This window comes from Manihot esculenta, chromosome 14, assembly GCF_001659605.2.
Source record: "Manihot esculenta cultivar AM560-2 chromosome 14, M.esculenta_v8, whole genome shotgun sequence".
NCBI classification, from domain to species: Eukaryota; Viridiplantae; Streptophyta; class Magnoliopsida; order Malpighiales; family Euphorbiaceae; genus Manihot; species Manihot esculenta.
The window spans coordinates 12,063,034-12,083,599 of record NC_035174.2 but is presented as its reverse complement, the minus strand read 5'-3'; the positions used below and the strand labels follow the sequence as shown (position 1 = coordinate 12,083,599).

Genomic DNA, 20,566 nt, shown 5'->3' with positions numbered 1-20,566 from the left:
CGTTATTAGTTCAGTTGCGGCATCTGGTGTTTTGGATTTCGCATGGGGTTGGTCATTTGTGGCCTGGATTCTTGGTGATTTTAGTTTGAGTTTTGGTGTTTCTGTTTCTGGTTGAGAGTCTTGAAGATATTGAATTTGAGCTTTCAGGGAAGAAGATTGAAATTAGAGATAGGACACCAATTCTTCAACCTTTCTATTCTTATTCATCTGTACTTTCGTTGACTGAATGAAGCAACAATGATCAATGGCAGGAAAAAATTTCAGTTCTGTTTCCGGAGGGATTTATATACATACACAAAACTGCAGAGTAAAAGCTAGTGAAGCTATTTGCCATTATTGACTAGTTTTACTCTACAGGAGGGGAAAAAATGAACTTAACATTTGAGTATTATCCTTGTAACAGACATTTGAGAGACTGAAGTCCCTCGGCAGAAATGCTCCGCCTTATTCTTGCCCTCTGTACGGCTCCTTGTGGTGGTGGCTCCAAGTGAAAGCTTATCATGACGACTGTCAAGTTGTCCGACGCCCCACGTTTTATTGCTTCGTCTACCATTTCTTTGCAACATAGTTTCACATCATTGTGCTCTTGAAGTCTTCTTCGAGCAAATGATACTGAATTTTGGCTGGAAAATACATCCCATATTCCATCACTTCCAATTATCAAAAACTCATCTTCCTTGGTTAGTGTTACTAATTTAAGTTCAGGTTCAGCGATCAGAGGGCCAACCATTTCGCCCTTTATCTTCATCCCTTCGAGGTGCCAATCGCCTAATGCTCGCGTAACACCTAACAGGCCATTCAAATAACCATCTTCAACGTATCCTCCCAGGGCCTCGATCCGTGTCCTTTCCTTGACACAGGAAGGCCTGTGGTCCTTCGACATTTCTATAGCTGTTCCACGTCGAGACAATACTGCCCGGCAATCACCAGCATTTGCCACAAGCAATGACCTGTCTAAGATAAGCATATTTTCAGGCATATATGGCAAACATTTTTCTGGTTTTAATATTGATTCATTTTTTCAAAACTCATCAAACTATACAAGCACAAATGAGATGTGTTGGGCTGCAAATTTCTGAAGTAATCAGGGGAAGTGATAGCTAACCAACAGTCGATGATGGAACTAACCTCCCAAATATCATTGCAGTGAGCGCTGTTGTTCCAGAAGAGAAGGCAGACTCAACGGAGCAAGTGTCCGCCAAAGCAGTGTCCGTCTTAATGAATGACCTTGTGATCACTTTCTCAAGTTCTAATGGGAAATCTGCATCCTCAACAATGACCCTTGGCAAATGGTCACATACAAATTGTGCTGCACTCTTTCCGCCATGGCCATCAAATACCTGTTGTTTCAAAGCAATTTGCATCTCAAACTAATGAAGATCCATATTGTTATTCGTGTATGTGCTTATTTTGTATTTGAAATACTTCACGAGACACCAACTGAATTCATTTCTGGTTGAGTACTGTTTGTGAAGTTAGAATCAAACTGATGAAGTCCTGATCAAATATATAATTTTTCATTTAGATTTTATCGGCTGGGGAAAGAGGTATTCAAGGAAAGGAACTGGAAGCAGAAAGCAAAACCATAATTGCATATGCTAGAAGGTTCATTAATTAGAGAAGTGCTAGAACCAGTATTCTTACAAGAGTTGTATTATGGTCCCCAGTCATGGAACGAATAAGATAAATAAGATAATAAAAATAAAATAATAGATGAGAATAAGAAACTAGCAGATAAATATAATCGGTTCGTTATGGATTTAGTCAATTCGTTATCCATAACAAGTAGCAACTGTAGAACTAATTGACCTAGAAACTAATAGTCATGCTAATAATTAAACTCCAAATGTGAAATGAAATTCTTGTCAAGTACACAGATTTTTGTTCGCTGTTAAAAATTCACAGAAATGAGATTATAGGCAAAAGACTTACACCATAGAAAGAAATAGACTCCTCATTAAGTAAATTGTAACCAAATTTCTTTCCCAAGTCACTAATACAAATGTGGGTATCCTCCATATAAGGCCGACCGCCAATGTCAGACCATTCTCCTGACTGAAGGACAGGGATGAAATTTGTTAACAGATTTTGTTTCCTCTCCAGAGTCACTCGATCCACGCAGATGCTTTCTAGCTGAATGGCCACAGAGATATGAAGTGAGGTATTAAAAGGACAATAAATGACTGAAAAAGCAACCTAAAATCACAGAAATTACACTCTAGAGTCTAGATATTGCCTACAAGAATCACACATGTATATGTTGACTTAATGAGAAATAAGAGGCATAATGGGGCAAAGGTTGAAAATAACTGACATATTTGGCCATTATATTTGGAGGTCAACATCCTGTTGTACAGTTTCAGGGAAAAGATACAGCTTATAAAATTTTATTCCGATTGGCTGACATAAAAGAGCAACCGCCTTATGATGACACTCGAGATTTTAACATCTCAGGAAGCTAGACACTAGAAAGTTCTCTGTTATCTGATCTAAAATTTTCTTAATCCCACCTAAACTAATTTTCACAAGATATTAAGGTTGTCTTCCAGAAGAGAAACTGTAATGGAACACTTGTTCTGAAACAAGTTCTGTCCAACAACCAATTTCCACCTAAACTCGTTCATTTGGATTTGGGTTACCTCAGTGAAATGCATTCAATCCAAGCAACTACCACTTAAAATCCAGGTAGTAGGCCACTAGATATTTAAAAAGATAGATAAGAACCAATCTACGCTACCATTACCGGAACATGGAATTCATTTTTATTTCTGAAGAAAGCTAGCACAAGACTGTTAAATTAAAGATTATTATCTCTTATCAACCTATCTAAGAACCTAATAACAATATTAAACAAAGGTAAAGTTATCTAATATTCTCTATAATCACAATACTGATTATGATTTACTAGACGAAATTAGCAAAAATAGATGGTAACTTCCTATTATTTAAATTACTATCTATATCAAATACCAACAGTATTTCTTTATTTTTTGATTTTTTCTTTTCACTACTATTTCCTCTTGAACTAGTACTTCTAGAGATACCAGATAAACTTTCAAACAATCTATCCACAACTCTAAATCATTGGCAACGATTTACTCGTAAAGCCTTCAAGCGCTTCTTCACGGCAATCGCGGCAACAACGCATACACGACTTAGATTTCACTAGATGTCCTAGATAGAATGTCTTTAGATATTAAAACATCTGGTTACAATATGATGCTTGAATCTGAAAACAGAATTCTAATTTATAGGATTCATTATAAAGCAACGAATAAACACTGTAGTATCTAATTTAAGGAAAGAAGCAACTAAGTTAATAACTTGAAAAGGAACTACTACCTTATTTGTGACAAATTTGTCTAAAGGGAATCCTACAGTTCTAAAATCTATACAGTGAGACCAGGTTAACCTACTTGAAAATTGGATCTTAGAAGAAGCAGTACCCCCTAAAAAGGAGAATTCTACTTCACTACAATCTATAGTTAAAACCAAGAAAGGGACTGATGCAATTTCATTTGTTAGAAATAGGAGCATTATCAAGGTGAGAAGGTCATTCTCGGGGTCGTCCATAGCTTTTGAGCCTTTACCACACAGATCTTCAGTATCTTCAATAGAAACCCCTCAATCAAAGTAATTCAATAGGTGGTATACATAGGACAAAAGAAAAAAATTGTTTAATTGGTTTATGAAAAGAAAAACTCAAGAAGCCCTACTCCCTCAAATACGGGCTAGGACAAAGAAATTCTACTAGCATCAGATATAGACAGTAAGCTAAATAATTGGAAACTACCACCTATATCTTCTAGTCTCATATATAAATCAAGTTTTAAGTTTACATCTGATTATGTTGTAAAGACAGTAGAACAGGCCGCCCCAGTACATGAAGGACTTCAGTCGATGAACCTGCTATTTGAAGAACTCATTCAAAGACATCAAGAAAAATACTTATTCCTTCTTATTGGAATGGTGCAAGTTGCGGTAAAACCTGCAACCAGGCTTGGTTTAAACACTGCTGCCATGATATGTGTCAGAGACAAAAGGCACAACAAATTCAGTGACTCCTTGCTAGGAGTAGTGGAATCCTCGTTGTGCGACGGACCGATCTATTTCCAGTGCTATCCAAATCTCACTTTGTCTCTAACAGATCCTCACATCATGAAAACTTTAATCCTTGACTTGGGTTATGATATGATCCCAGGATCTGAGAACTTGATCCTAATCTACAGGATCCATTACAAGGCAATGAACATTGTAGTCCCTAATTTGAGGGAAGATGCCACTAAATTAATCTCTCCCAAAGGAACAACCACTTTATTTGGGACTAATATGTCCAAAGGAAACTTAATGGTTCCAAAGTCAATACAGTGGGATCAGGTAAATCTACCTGAAAGTTGGATCTTAGAAGAGGCAGTACCTCCTAAAAAGGAGGAATCTACATCGATACAGTCAATTGTGGAAACCAAAGGAGGAGCGGTAGCAATCTCTTTCGACAGGAGTAGAAGTTTTGCAAGAAGCAGAGGATCATTCTCTGGAGTATCAATCCAGTCAGAAACAATACCTCCAAGGTTCTCAATATCGAATGTGGAACCCTTGATTAGAAGCAACTCAGTAATCGGAGTACAAAGGACTGAAGAGCAGGTAGCTCAGCCAGTGTATGAAAGACCGCAGAGTCCTACACCATCTGACATGGGGCTATGACGGAGCGAGCATTCTTTCTAGACCATTTAAAATAATGGTGCTAGAAAAAGAAGAAACGCCATTTAATAAATGGTTTAGCATGAAATTCACTAAAAGAGAACAGAAGCTATGGCTCAAAAGATATGACATCTACAAACATCAGAAAGAAGGGATAAAATCCTTTCCGGAATTCTTGCAGTACTGTTTAACCCTAAAAGGGAAAACTTATCCAAATTTTGAAGACAATACCTTCTTAAATACCCTCGAAACAGCCTACAAAACCTTTATTACCCCTCAAGGAAAGGTAATCCGAGATGTCCATCCATCTCTGACAGACCTTACGTACAAAGTAACAGAAAATACCCAGGCTGAATGTATCCCGTTTGCCCATGAAGTAAGCGAGAACCCAATGGCGAGACAACAAAATTTCACTAATTTTAAGTCTCCATACCATCGGCCAACAATTGAATAGGGTAGAAAGTCAAGTTTCTCGGCTAAAAGCCCCTTCAGAATTCCTTCCTAAAAGAGAGAAAGGAGAAACTTCTGGTACCAAGAAGGAAGAAAAGGTCCTTTTCATGCCTATGGAAACCAAAATTACAGGTTTGAAAGTCGACGACCGAGCAGAAATGATTGATGAGCTAACTAAAAGATTGGCAAAGATCGCTCTAGGAGGAGACGTCACTAAAAAATCTATCGTTCCATTAACTATGGAACCAGAATCAGAGACCCCTGAATCCTCTGATGAAGAGTCTTCAACTACAGATGAAGCATACATTAATCAAGTAGAATCGATGCTAAAAGCGTCAGAACCAAGTGAGCTCAACAGGATAACGTATCCTAAACCACAGGCGACTATGGAAATAAAGCCGTATTATCCTAGACCATCGCCGATAAATCTGCAGTACGAAGATACCAGCTATAACTTCGTACAAGTCGATGGAACTTCCATTAATGAATGGAATATTGACGGATTGTCAGATTATCAGATCAAAAATGTCCTTCAATACATGACCATGTACGCAACCAGATCAAAAATGTCCTTCAACACATGACCATGTACGCAACAGCATGCAGAAACAAGGGAAATGATGATCCGACTATTACAAGAGCCTTAATAGCAGGCTTCACAGGCCAACTAAAAGGTTGGTGGGATTTTTCAGTCTCTGCCGAGGGTAAAACCCAAAATCTTCAGCACCACCAAACTGGAAGGCGCCAGTCAAGTACGTGACTGTGTCAATACCCTATTATACACTATAGGGTTACACTTCATTGGGTCGGCCAGTATGTACGCAGACAGATCACAAGAACAATTGATGAATTTGAAGTGCCCTGACTTGTCTCATTTCAAATGGTATAAGAATACCTTCTTCTCCCTGATCTTCACCAGGGTGGACAATCAACATAACTTTTGGAAAGAGAAGCTCTTGGCGGGACTTCCCTCTCTTTTCGCTGAACGGGTCAAAGATCAAATAAAAGCCAAACACGAAGGGACGATTCCTTACAATATTTATACCTATGGAGAATTGGCGTCAGAAGTTGTGACAGCTGGAGTAGCATTGTGTAATGAATTAAAAATTCATAAGCAAATGCAGAAGGAACGACTACATGGCAGACAAATCCTTGGCAACTTCTGTGAACAAATTGGATTTCAACCACTCAAATTTCCTTACTCTAGGAAATTTAAGGGGGGTAGAGAGCACCACCTGAAGCACCAGAAAAGGCACCAATACTATAAACCTAATAGGTTTAAGCAAAACAGACACAAAACTTCTCAGGCAAAGAAAGCATCTCCTAAAAGGAGAAAGCACAGCCCTAAAAGTGGCAAAGCAGAGAAAACTGTGGTATGTTATAAATGCGGAAAAATAGGACACTACGCCAATTTAACGAGTTTTCTCTTGAAAAAATCCTGTGGTTGACTAGAAGAATTATGATTAAATGGTGGGACAAATTTGAATTTTTTGGAAGCCCATCTGTTTACCATAAAAGGGGATTAATCAGTTTGGTTAAAAAATCAAACACTCTTCAGTCTCAAACTAAAACTCCTAATGTATCTGAACTTTTTAAAGATCTGTTTAAATCAGTTCCCAAAGAGGACTTGAAAAAACAATTATTTCAGGCATTGGGAGAGCTCGAAGATTCAGCCACTTCAAAGAAACAAACTGAAGCATCTAGTTCAAAACAGAAGGGAGAATGCTCGAGAAGCAGGTTTGACAGAATGAAAGAAAGTGATTCCGACAACGAAGAAGACACCTCACTTTTCATGGACAGTCAAGATCCTGCTGAATGGCAAAATCCAGACGAGTGGCCCTAACACATGAGTCAGACCTCCATTATCTCTAAAAGAGATAACTGATGAGTTGGAGGATAAGACTTATCTCTAAAAGAGATAACTGATGAGTTGGAGGATAAGACTCATCTCTAAAAGAGATAACTGCTAAGCTGGTAGATAAGATTTCTTATTTTCGAAACAAAACGACAAGGTCGCTAAAAGTGACTATTCTGCAATAGACAAAGCAAGTGAGGTATGCAATGACGAAAGCCAAGATTCCTTCTGAAGGCTATAAAAGGCTGGTTACTGAACGAAGAAGGCATGCCAAAATTTTCATATTGTAATAGTTAGACCTTTCTTTGAACGCATTTTCCAGTTTGTAATCCAGTCAGTTTGTACTCTGATGAACGGGGCTAAGCGATCTGCCGAAGCAACTATAAATGTAACTTTCACTGTAATTGTTTCTTCATGAATGAAAAATACTTTTTCTAGATTTGAAAAAAGATCTCTTGGCCAAAAACTCAACCATCTTACTCTTACCAACGAAACTGCTAAGATCTATCAAAGAAGAAATCTCCCTGTAAACGAGTTTGTTATAAGTTATAGAAAGTAAATACGTTAATATAGGAAGTAAATATTGATAGATGGGTCAGTTGCTTAATCCTAGGGATTGTATAATCATAGACTTGATTTTCCTTCCTATTTAGATACCCTCTCTCATGTATAAATAGATTGTAATCTCTATTGTGAAATACACATCAAATATTATATTTTTACATGGTATCAGAGCCTTTCTCGTAGAGATTTAATTTTTCTCTCCCGTCAAAGTTTTTTTTAAGAAAAAAAAAAAATTATTTTTTTGGAGACCTAGGGCTCTGTTTATTTGGGTTACCCATAACGGGTAATATTTGGATCTCACCATCGCTGGAATCGCCACATCGTTCCCTTGTCAGATCTGAGGTTTATTTGCCGTTCGGGTTTTGGGGGAGGTGTTTTTATCGGTACTGTTCATCGGTACTGTTCATCGGTACTGTTCACGAGTACTGTTCATCAGTATTGTTCACGAGTACTGTTCATCGACACTGTTCACGAGTACTGTTCACGTGGTACTGTTCATCGGTACTGTTCACACCGGGTACTGTTTTCTGATTCTGTGTTTCTTTTGTTGCTGTCGTTTTGGGTTTGTTGTCATGGTTGAAGTGAAAACCACCACCGTAACTGATGTGATTCCTATGATGACTAAAATCACGGAACACAAATTGAATGGATCTTCCAATCAAGGAATTTTGATATCTGCAGATGAGTATGCACAATTCGTCCAATACCAGGCATCTCTAAAATCCTCTAATTCCTCCTCTATCACTGCAATTGCCGAGTCAGGTAACTCTACTACATGTCTTGTGTCTTCATCCTCAAAATGGGTTATTGATTATGGTGCTACCGATCATATGTCAGGTAATTCTACCCTTTTGTCCAATCTTGAGTCTCGTACATCGCCTTCTTATGTTACTCTTGCTGATGGCACTAAATCTTCTGTCATTGGTTCTGGTCATGTCAACTTAACCCCTTCTCTTTCTGTATCCTCTGTGTTATGTCTCCCTAAGTTCGCATTTAATTTGCTTTCCGTTAGTAAACTCACTCGTGCATTGAATTGTTGTGTCTCATTTTTTCCTGATCACTGTGTTTTTCAGGATCTTTCGACGAAGCAGATTATTGGTAGAGGGAGTGAGTCAGAGGGTCTTTACGTCTTGGATCAGCAACTACCTCGATCTCCTCGATCTCTGGTATGCTCCACGCGTCTAACACCTTTTGATGTTCATTGTCGTTTGGGGCATCCTTCTCTCTCAGTTTTAAAGAAGTTATATCCACAGTTTCATTCTTTGTCTACTCTAGATTGTGAGTCTTGTCAATTTGCCAAACATCATCGTTTACCTACACTGCCTCGAGTCAATAAACGGGCTTCGTCCCCTTTTGAGTTAGTACATTCAGATGTTTGGGGTCCTTGTCCTGTTGTGTCTAAGTCTGGCTTTAAGTATTTTGTTACTTTTGTTGATGATTTCTCTCGTACTACTTGGTTATTTTTAATGAAGAGTCGTTCAGAATTATTTTCTGTTTTTTGTGCATTTTATGCTGAAATCCAAACCCAATTCAATACTTCCATCCGTATATTGCAAAGTGATAATGCTAAAGAGTATCTCTCTGGGGAATTTCAATCTTATTTGTTACAAAAAGGGATTCTTCATCAGTCATCTTGTGTTGCCACTCCTTCACAAAATGGAGTTGCTGAAAGAAAAAATCGACATCTTCTTGAAGTAGCCAGAGCTCTCTTATTCCAAATGAAGGTACCTAAATGTTTTTGGGCTGATGCTGTATCCACTGCTTGTTTTTTGATCAATCGCATGCCTTCCTCCATCCTTCATGGTGATATCCCTTATAACATTTTGTTTCCCACTAAATCTTTGTTTCCTATTGAGCCACGTATGTTTGGTTGTACATGTTTTGTTCGTGATGTTCGTCCACAGGTTACTAAATTGGATCCTAAATCACTCAAATGTGTCTTCCTTGGCTACTCTCGACGTCAGAAAGGGTATCATTGTTTTTCTCCTGATCTGAATCGGTATCTTGTGTCTGCGGATGTAACATTCTTTGAGTCCACTCCATTTTTTCCGCCATCATCTGTTTATAACACCGAGGGGGAGGAAGATGACCTCTTGTTATACACTGTTCGCTCTTTGTCTCCTCAGACTACTCCTACACCTTTCGCTCATGTGCCAGGTCGCCCTCCCATCTTTCATGTGTATTCCAGACGCTTAGAGGACTCTGACTCTGTTCCGCTACCTGCTTCTTCGTCGACAGATCCTGCTCCCACTGATCCTTCACCGTCTGATTTGGATTTGCCCATTGCTCTTCGCAAAGGTAAACGTACTTGCACTTATCCTATTTCATCTTGTGTCTCTTATGATCAATTATCCTCCTCTTCTCGTTGTTTTGTCACTGCTTTAGATTCTATTTCAATTCCCAAAACTGTTATTGAGGCTTTGTCCCATCCTGGTTGGCGTGCTGCAATGGAAGAGGAAATGATGGCCCTTGACACTAATGGTACTTGGGAGTTGATGTCCTTGCCCCCAGGAAAGCGGGCTATTGGGTGCAAATGGGTGTTTGCAGTAAAAGTAAACCCTGATGGATCTATTGCTCGCCTCAAGGCCCGTTTAGTGGCTAAAGGTTATGCACAAACTTATGGAGTTGACTATTCTGATACATTCTCTCCAGTTGCCAAGCTCGCATCTGTCCGATTGTTTATTTCCTTGGCGGCTACTCATGATTGGCCCTTGCATCAACTGGATATTAAAAATGCTTTTCTTCATGGTGATCTTCAGGAGGAGGTTTATATTGAGCAACCACCTGGTTTTGTTGCTCAGGGGGAGTCAGGTAAGGTTTGTAGACTTCGAAAATCCCTTTATGGCTTGAAACAGAGTCCTCGAGCATGGTTTGGCAGGTTTAGTGAGGTGGTCCAACAGTTTGGAATGAAGATGAGTAAGTGTGATCACTCAGTGTTTTATAGAAATTCTGATAGTGGAGTAATTCTGCTTGTAGTATATGTGGATGATATCGTTATTACAGGAAGTGACATTGCTGGCATCACATCCCTAAAAGAATTTCTTAAAACACAGTTTCATACAAAGGATTTGGGTTCCTTGAAATATTTCTTGGGAATTGAAGTTATGCGGTGTAAGAAAGGCATCTTCTTATCTCAAAGAAAATATGTTCTTGATTTGTTGGCAGAAACAGGAAAATTGGGTGCTAAGCCTTGTAGTACCCCAATGACCCCTAACCTTCAACTTACCACAGAAGACAGTGAGCCATTTGCAGATCCTGGAAGGTACAGAAGATTAGTTGGTAAGCTGAATTATTTGACTGTGACTCGTCCTGATATTGCATATTCAGTGAGTGTGGTAAGTCAGTTTATGTCCTCTCCTACTGTTGCCCAGTGGGATGCTCTGGGACAGATTCTTTGTTACCTTAAAGGGGCCCCAGGGCGAGGCCTATTCTATGGTAACCATGGGCACTCAAATATTGAATGCTTTTCTGATGCTGATTGGGCAGGCTCGAAAGTTGATAGGAGGTCAACTACTGGGTATTGTGTTTTTGTGGGAGGTAACTTGGTCTCATGGAAAAGTAAGAAGCAAAATGTGGTCTCCCGTTCTAGTGCTGAATCTGAATATCGAGCCATGGCACAAGCCGTTTGTGAAATCTTGTGGGTACGTCAATTGTTGGAAGAAGTTGGGTTTTCAAATTCGGTGCCTGCTAAGTTGTGGTGTGATAATCAAGCAGCTATCCACATTGCCTCCAATCCAGTATTTCACGAGAGGACCAAACACATCGAGATTGATTGTCATTTTGTTCGTGAAAAGGTTCAACAAAAGATAATATCAACAGAACATATTCGAACTGGAGAACAATTAGGAGATATTTTCACTAAAGCTCTAAATGGGACTCGAGTCGATTATATATGTAACAAGTTGGGCATGATTAACATTTATGATCCAACTTGAGGGGGAGTGTTATAAGTTATAGAAAGTAAATATGTTAATATAGGAAGTAAATATTGATAGATGGGTCAGTTGCTTAATCCTAGGGATTGTATAATCATAGACTTGATTTTCCTTCCTATTTAGATACCCTCTCTCATGTATAAATAGATTGTAATCTCTATTGTGAAATACACATCAAATATTATATTTTTACAGAGTTAATCGGACAGAAAGATTTGCTCGGTGAGCCTTCTGGAAAGTACGATTATTTCGTCTGGTACACAAAGCCTGAGTCTGCAGACACTCCATTCTCAGAAATAAAGCCAACAGGTTGGGGAGACGAATTCAAAGAAGAAAGCACATGATTAATGTCTTTTACTTTATCTGCTATAGAAAAATTAATTTTAATAGATCTAACAAATAGAACCGAAGTATTATATTTTAGGAGATTATTAGCACAAGAAGGGTCTCATCTTTATGTGTGGCATCTAGCTAATTGTAACGAGCATTGTGATTGCAGAGAAACCCAGCGTACCCTATCCATGTTTAATGTTATTATAAATTACTTAGATAAGCTTTTGAATAATAATAATTTTTAAGATATCAATTTTGTTCTTCTTTTAGTAGGTGTTATTGTGGTTTATAAAGATCTAGTTGCGCTTTGGGGAGAAGAATTTTTTGAAGAAGATTCTGTAAGTATTTTTTATGTCTAATTTCATTCAATCTGCAATAGAAAAGTTAATCTTAATAGATCTTACTAATAGAGCCGAAATATTATATTTTAGAAGATCACTAGCACAAGAAGGGTCTCATCTTTATGAGTGGCATCTAGCTAATTGTAACGAGCATTGTGATTGTAGAGAAACCCAGCGTACTTTGTCCTTGTTTAATGTTATCATAAATTACTTAGATCAGCTTCTAAATAATGGTAATTTCTAAAAGTAAACAATATCTTTTGTTCTTCTTTTAGTAGGTGTTGTACTACCGGTACTAGATTTACTAGATTAGTTAGAAGAACAAAAGTTATTGTTTACTTTTAGAAATTACCATTATTTAGAAGCTGATCTAAGTAATTTATGATAACATTAAACAAGGAAAAAGTACGTTGGGTTTCTCTACAATCACAATGCTCGTTACAATTAGCTAGATGCCACTCATAAAGATGAGACCCTTCTTGTGCTAGTGATCTTCTAAAATATAATACTTCGGCTCTATTAGTAAGATCTATTAAGATTAACTTTTCTATTGCGGATTGAATGAAATTAGACATAAAAAATACTTACAGAATCTTCTTCAAAAAATTCTTCTCCCCAACCTGTTGGTTTAATTTCAGAGAATGGAGTGTCGGCAGACTCAGGCTTTGTACACCAGACATAGTAATTGTATTTGCCGGAAGGTTCTCCTAGCAAATCCTTTTGTCCAATTAACTCGTTTACTGGAAGATTTCGTCTCCGGTAGATTTTGGCAGTTTCGTTGGTTAAAATAAGATGGTTGAGGTTTCGACCAAGAGATCTATGCTCAAATTTGGAGAAGGAAATTTTCATTCATAAAAAGGATTACAAACTGGATTACAAACAAGCTACACTCAAACTCTTAAAGGAAATGTTTACAGAGAGTCTGGCTATTACAAGATTTTCTTTCAATGTTGCACACCTAGTAGTTCAGCCTTCAGTCTTTTATATCTGAAAAGAGAATCTTTGCGTTCGTCATTGCATGCGTCACTTACTTTGGCTTCTGTACAGTTGTCACTTTTAGCGACTTTGTCGTATTCTTCCGGGGCTAAGGAATCTTATCTTTCCAGCTCATTTTTTTATCTCTTTTAGAGATTACAAAGATAAGGATGCTTATCTCTTTAGTTCAATGACTATCTCTTTTAGAGATAATGGAAGTCTAGCTCATATATCAGGGCCATTCATATGGATTTTGCCACTCGGCAGGATCTTGACTGTCCATGAATAGTGAGAGGTCTTCATCATTGTCGGAATCACTCTCCTTTGCTCTGTCAAATCTACTTCTAGAGCATTCCCTCTTTTGTTTTGATCTGGATGTATCAGCTTTTCCTCTTGAAGTGGCTGAATCTTCGAGTTCTTCCAATGCCTGAAATAATTGCCTTTTCAATTCCTCTTTAAGAACTGATTGAAACAGATCTTTAAAAAGTTCAGTTACATTAGGAGTTTTAGTCTGAGACTGAGTGTCTGATTTTTTAACCAGACTGATTAATCTCTTTCTATGATACACAGATGGGCTTTCAAAGAATTCGAATTTATCCCACCATTTAATCATGATTCTCCTGGTTAGCCATGGGATTTTTTCAAGAGAAAATTCATTAAACTTTTTTGGGGTTTTGGCCATTATATAGTAATCCCATCTAACTATCCATGGTAGTTTGTAGAGTATGGTAAACATCATTCTCGAATCTTTTAAAGTCTCATTCTCCTCTGCAAACTGTTCATAGATGCTTCTAACCTTATCAGGTAGAATTATAGGGAATAATCCCCAATTGAAGAACCATTCATGGAACCATGCGGTAAACTCCCAGTCGTCTTTTTCCAATTGAAACTGCATGAACCAACTGAATTTTCGCTGCCGGTTTTCATAGAACAATGCTCCTGACCACGCCTGCATATAATCAAAATAGCTATAGAATCTTGGTTTTGCACAGTTCAACTCTCTTTGTTTAAAGAGAGAATCTCCCCATTCTTCGCTAGTCACCACTCTTTTAATGATGAACTTGCTAAAAGCCCACTCATGTCCTGCTCGTTCAGTCGGAGTTAACTCTACTGATCCAGTTTCAGCAAGAATGACTTGATAGTAGTCATATGCCTTTGGTAAATAAGGAGCTGAGGAGTGATGCTCAGTGTAGAATTTAGCTACCTCCTCTGACTTTAAGCCTATGTGCTTCTTCTCAATAAAATTTAGAAAGAAAAAACTTATAGGAACATAGGGGTAGTTTACCTCCTTATCGACTGGTTTGATGCCTATTTTATAAGCATCTTCTCGCACCCTGTCCACTTTTTTAGGTGGGGGTGATGACTCCTAATGTCGCCTTTTTGCTGGAGTCTTTGAACTCATTTCCTATAAGAAATTCACGGGTTAGAAAATCAGGTAATGAGTTAAATTCTCCTCGGATGAACTCAATATCAAAATCAAATACTGATAAGATAGCCTGCCATCTAGCAAAGATTTGTTTTGATGCGATGTTTTTAACATCTTTTAAGAGTATCTCTTTAGCACTCTTACAGTCTATTCTTATCAAGAATTTTTGGTTAAGCAAGTCCGATTCGAACTTTTGAATGCACAAGACTATTGACAATATCTCCTTTTTCACTGTAAAGTAGTTTACTCTAGGTCTGACCCAGATTCCACTGGTAAATCTTACCAGTACTTCCTTGTCATTGATCCTTTGTTTAAGGATCCCTCCATAACCTTTATCAGATGCATCAGTCTCTACTATCTTAAAGGCTTTTGGGTGAGGAATTGCTAGACACGGAAGAGATTTTACTCTTTTTTTTATTTTTCTAACTGCTAAAGTATGTTCCTCAGACCACTCTGGCGGGGTTTTTCTTAATCTCTGGAACAAAGATTTAGCATCCTGGACTATTTCCTGGTAAAAATCAGCCACATAATTTAAACTTCCTAAAGATCTCTGTAACTGAGTTTTCTCTCTAATTTTATCAGGGAATTTGTCTGCAAACTCTATGGCTCTCTCTATCGGGATAATTGTTCCTAACTCTATGTTATGTCCTAGGAATCTGACCTTTGTTTGGAAGAGTTTTATCTTCTTTGCAGAGACCACTAGACCATTTCTTTTGACGATTTTGACAAACTGGTTTAGGTGTTTGAAATGCTGATCTAGGGTTTTTGATAATATGAGAACATCATCAATGTAAACTATTGAGAAGGTTGAGTATGCATTGAAGATGTCATTCATAATCTTTTGGAATTCAGATGGGGCATTTTTTAGTCCAAACGGCATGACGTTCCATTCATAATATTCAAACGGGACTGTGAACGCCGTTTTATACTTGTCTTCTTCGGCTATCTGGATCTGCCAATAGCCTGACTTTAAGTCGAACTTTGAGAAGACATTAGCCTCAAAGAGTCTGTTTAACAGATCTCTTTTATTAGGCAAAGGGTATCTGATCCATCTCAACGCCTTGTTTAAGGGCTTGTAATTTATAACCAATCTAGGCACTCCTCTCTCCAGTTCTGCTGCATTAGAAGCTAGCGCAACTAGATCTAACTAATCTAGTAAATCTAGTACTGGTAATACAACACCTACTAAAAGAAGAACAAAAGATATTGTTTACTTTTAGAAATTACCATTATTTAGAAGCTGATCTAAGTAATTTATGATAACATTAAACATGGATAGGGTACGCTGGGTGTCTCTGTAATCACAATACTCGTTACAATTAGCTAGATGCCACTCATAAAGATGAGACCCTTCTTGTGCTAATAATCTCCTAAAATATAATACTTCGGCTCCATTTGTTAGATCTATTAAAATTAATTTTTCTATAGCAGATAAAATAAAAGACATTAATCCTTACTGTGCTTTCTTCTTTGTTGTTTTTAGACCATTTAAAATTATGGCATTGGAACGAGAAGAAACCATTTAATAAATGGTTTTGTCTCAATTTTTCTGAAAATAAACAAAGCCTATGGCTAAAGAGATTTGAAGCTTATAAGCAAAGTGACATAATTAAAACTTTTTCTAAATTCAACATTGTCTTTTCTTAAAAGGAAGAAATTTCCTAATTTTGATGACACAATTTTCCCCAATACCCTTGAATCTGCATACAAGAGTTTTGTTACAAGCAAGGGAAAAGTAATAAAAGGTGTGTATACCCCTCTTATTGATATCTCCTACAAGATATCAAACTCATCTTATGTAAGTTACGTTGAGTACACCCCTTTTGCCCTAGAAGGGAAAGAAAGATCAATAGTTCAACAACAAAATTTTACAAACTTAAGTCTCCATGCTATTGGTAAGCAACTTAGCACAGTTGAAAGTCAAGTCTTAAAGCTTAATATGACGGACTACGTTCCTAAAGTGGAAAATGGTGAAACTTCTAGTTTGAATCTAGAAAAAAAGAGTTCTACTTAAACCCATGGAGTATGAGAATCTAGGATTAAAACTAGCTAGAGAAGACCATACATAAATAATTGATGAATTAACAAGAAGACTAGCAAAATTAGGAATGGGACGAGGCTCAAAAAAGAAATCTATTGCTCTATTAACTATGGAACTAGAGCAGTCTGATTCAGACTCTCCTAAGGCAGGAGAAGAAAAAAACGAAGAATACATAAATCAAATAGAATCTATGCTTGTAGCATTAGATTCAAATAAGAGTAATAGGATAACCTATCCGAAGCCACATGCAATAGTAGAAGTAAAGCCTTATTACCCAAGGCCTTTCTTGGTGAACTTAAAACATGAAGACACAAATTCTTCCGTCCAATACGATAAGTCCTCTATTATTAGCTGGAATATAGATGGACAATCTAACTATCAAATTAAAAATGTCCTCCAATATATGACTATGTACACAACGACTTCACAAGTGAGAGAAGACTGACTTCACAAGTGAGAGAAGACTCTGATCAAACTATCGCAAAAGCCTTAATTGCATGCTTCACAGGATAATACAAAGGATGGTAGGATTTCTCAATATCAAATAAAGGAAAAATGCATATTTTTAATGCAGTAAAGCACGAAGACACTAACATAGTCTCAACACCCTATCATATACTATAGGAATGCATTTTGCAGGATCGATTAGTATGTGTATGGATAGATCGTAGAAGCAACTAATGAACAAGAGATGTCTTGACTTGTCTCACTTCAAATAGTACAATGATACCTTCTTCACCCTAATATTTATCAAAGAAGATAACCAGTATGATCTCTGAACATGAAAATTCTAGTCTAGCCTTCCACCTCTTTTTGCAGAAAGAATTAGGGATCAGGTAGGGGAAAAACACAAAGGTACAATCCCCTATTATCTATACACGGATGGAGAATTAGCATCTGAATTAGTCTATAGAAGTAGCTTTATGCAATGAATTAAAAATTCATTAGCAAATGCAGAAAGAGAGAATTAATGGAAGAAAAATATTAGAAAATTTTTGCTAACAAATAGGATTCAACTTATAATTTCCCTTATAAAAGGAAATTTCACGGAGAAAAGAGGAAGAAGTATTATAGACCTAATAGGTCTAGGAAAATTAAAGAAACAAGGTCCTCTAATTTTAGAGGAGATTAGAAGGAAAAGAGATCCTAAAAGTGGCAGTGCAAAGAAAACTATAGTATAAAGTGTGGAAAGGTCAGACATTACGCTAATAAGTGTAAGGCCAAGCAGCAAATTCACATAGAGCTTAATGTGATAGACTACACTTCTGAAGAGTAAATGGAAAAGGAAGATAAGCATGAGGAAAATTTGGATTGTGACGAGAATTGTGATTCTTACAAATCACTCTGCACCTTAAACTGCTTGTTAATACTTACAAAAGAAGAAAATTTGACATTAAATCTAGTAGACAATATAGAAAGTCCCGAAAAGAAAAGGAGTAAATTAGAAAAATGAATTAAAATATATAGGGAAAAGTCCGAGACATCTAATTCTAGGAATCCTCTAGAACAAAAGTTAAAAGAAAAACAAACTCCAACAATTAGAAACCATTTTCTATTTTCTTTTGTGATGTAAAAGGATAGCAATAATGAACTCTCCAACATTCTGAATACCAAAAGGAATTGAAGTGAGTAGGTGTCACTGAAACGAAGTAAATTTTATTTATTTGACTAAAGGTTCATCATTACATTTCCAATAATAAAAAATGCATATATTTAGGATCAATGATTAACAATCAACAGTATAACTATGGATTTAAAGTTTCGAATGATATGACAAAGCCAAAAAAGGGGTAACACCAGGAAATCTCAACAAGGTTACTGTAGTTTCCTGTTTGTTAATTAATACCAAAAATCTGAAAATGAATTTGTTAACCATACAAAACAGGCAAAAGAAATTTTCCCCGCAGTTCTGAATCTTCCAACCAGACATATAAGGATAGAACATATTATTTAAAGAACTCAATAGGACAGATACTGCTTAGTTTTAAAGAAGGGCACAACTCTTGTAAATGGTCATCTTATCAGGAAAAAGACTTCTTTTCGGCCAAAGCAGAATTAGAAAGGCAATAGAACTGAGTAAAAGTGAAGGAATTAAAACTGAAACTCATTTAGAAAGAAAGCAAATACCCAAAAAAGAAAGAAAGAAAATTACTAAAGAAAGCATTATTAATTATGAAAAAATGTGTTATAATTAAAGAAAATTCGGAAGGTTATAGAACGAAATCCTTAATCGGACAAGAAGGCATAGCAACATCGATAAAACCACAGAAAGAAGAGAAGTCAGAAATCAACAATATAAATCACAAATGGCTTCAAAACCAAGCATCCATGTAACTAATCAAACTGGTCATCAAAAGAAATAGACAAAAGTAAAGAAAATTATACAATTGGAAAAGAATAAGAACATAGAAAGAAGTGAAATTCATACAGGAAAAGAGTTGCAGACGCTGATCCCATCATTGGAACTATTCAAAGGAGAGTCTTTATCCCAATTATCCATCTGGGTATGCAAAATCTCACCATTCAAAGGCCAAGACTGCTTTTTGTTGCCGTTGGTGGTGTTTTCAAGACTTTTTACTTCTAGGGTAACCTGCTCAGCATCCTTTACTATCATGATTATGGTGTTTGATAAGAAAGAAAGGAAAAGGAATTGAGCCTCTTTTGCAGTGGTTTATGGGAATCCAAAGAGAGAAGACAAAAGAAAAAAAGGGGACAAGGGAAAGAATCAAAGAAAAATAATGTCCAAGACAGTATTCCAGGAATGTAACGAGAGAGAGACGTTAAATTCCAGATTGTTTTAAAAAAAGGCGTGGCTGAATGTTCGCGTTTCAAACATTTTCTGTCTTCTTTTATGTGTTTTGTTTGATTTCTGGATGCTTCTTCCTTTCTTTTTCCTATTATATTTCGTTAAAAAAAAAAAGTTTTTGAGTTTTATCTTAAAAAAATAGTTTCATCATCTGTAAGCTAACAATCTACCCTCTGTATTATCATAAACGAAGATGCTAAGTTGTTAAAATAATTTCATGAGTGTTGTATAAAATAGTAATAATTGAAGGACTCGAGTGTAATTGTATTTTAAAATTTAAAGATTAAATTATAATTTAATTTAAAACATTAATAAATAAAATATAATAGATATAGGATCTAAAATTTTAGTTCATTAATAATTTAAAGATTAAAAGTGTTAATTTTGAAATTGTAAAAATCAAATTGTAGTATAAAATAAATTTCAAGGAGTTTTATAACATTATATATAAAGTTCATTTTAAATTAAATTTTGTTATTCTTATGAAAATTAATAAAATGAGTATTTTGATAAATTCTAAATATATCAATATAGGTAAACAAATGAGAATTTAATAGTATTGAACCAATTCTAATCTTGTCCACCCAAATTGCTTTCATGAAAATTATAAATATTCCCATAAGTGTGAAAAGCCCATCAATTTTTATTCTTATTTTCTAACAAAAGAAGCCATCAATGAAAGCAATGTCAAGAAGTTGGTTTTTTTTTTTTCTTTTAGGTAATAATTGCAGAAAAAGATTTGAAAGTGAAGTTTTGGGAAATTGAGTGGCTAATGAAAATTAAATGACATTTGATTGAATGGGAAGATGATGTAAGACAATGACTTTAAATTTCTCTTTTGCTTTATATAAAAGTAAGTCGCTTGCTAAATTTAGTTGGATTTAAAATTAAATTAAATTAAATTAATTAAAATTAAAATTTTAATATTTATAAAAATTAAATTAAATTAAATATTTATAAAAATTAAATTAAATTAATTTTAATTAAAAATTAATTTTATTTAATTTCATCAATTTAAATTTTTAATAATTTTTTTTATTTTTTATACTTTATTTTTAATATTTTAAAATTTAATTTAAATATTTTAACCTTATATAATCTCTTTATATTATTGAAAATAATATATTATCACTAATCGATTT

General features: G+C 36.0%; 1 protein-coding gene across 2 annotated transcripts; it reads right to left on the bottom strand.

Moving 5' to 3' along the window:
• Positions 1–180: 180 nt before the first annotated feature.
• Positions 181–19,488, bottom strand: LOC110600298 (probable protein phosphatase 2C 27). 2 transcript variants are annotated; one of them, XM_021737113.2, is made up of 4 exons: positions 19,047–19,486; positions 1,933–2,133; positions 1,129–1,340; positions 181–950 (listed from the first exon to the last, which is right to left on the bottom strand). In XM_021737113.2, the coding sequence occupies exons 1-4, from the start codon at positions 19,230–19,232 to the stop codon at positions 389–391; spliced, it is 1,161 nt and encodes a 386-aa protein (XP_021592805.1). In that variant the 5' UTR covers positions 19,233–19,486; the 3' UTR covers positions 181–388. The 2 variants fall into 2 exon arrangements, with proteins under 2 accessions (XP_021592805.1, XP_021592806.1); XM_021737114.2 differs by lacking the exon at positions 1,933–2,133 and having other exon boundaries at positions 19,047–19,488.
• Between the last annotated feature and the right edge of the window lie 1,078 nt (positions 19,489–20,566).

Coding starts and splice junctions, on each gene's coding strand:
- LOC110600298 (XM_021737113.2), bottom strand. CDS start 19,232: ATGATAGTAAAGGATGCTGAGCAGGTTACCCTAGAAGTAAAAAGTCTT. Junction 2,134..19,046: donor GCGTCTGCAACTCTTTTCCT/GTATGAATTTCA, acceptor GTGGCCATTCAG/CTAGAAAGCATCTGCGTGGA. Junction 1,341..1,932: donor AGTCTATTTCTTTCTATGGT/GTAAGTCTTTTG, acceptor TTGAAACAACAG/GTATTTGATGGCCATGGCGG.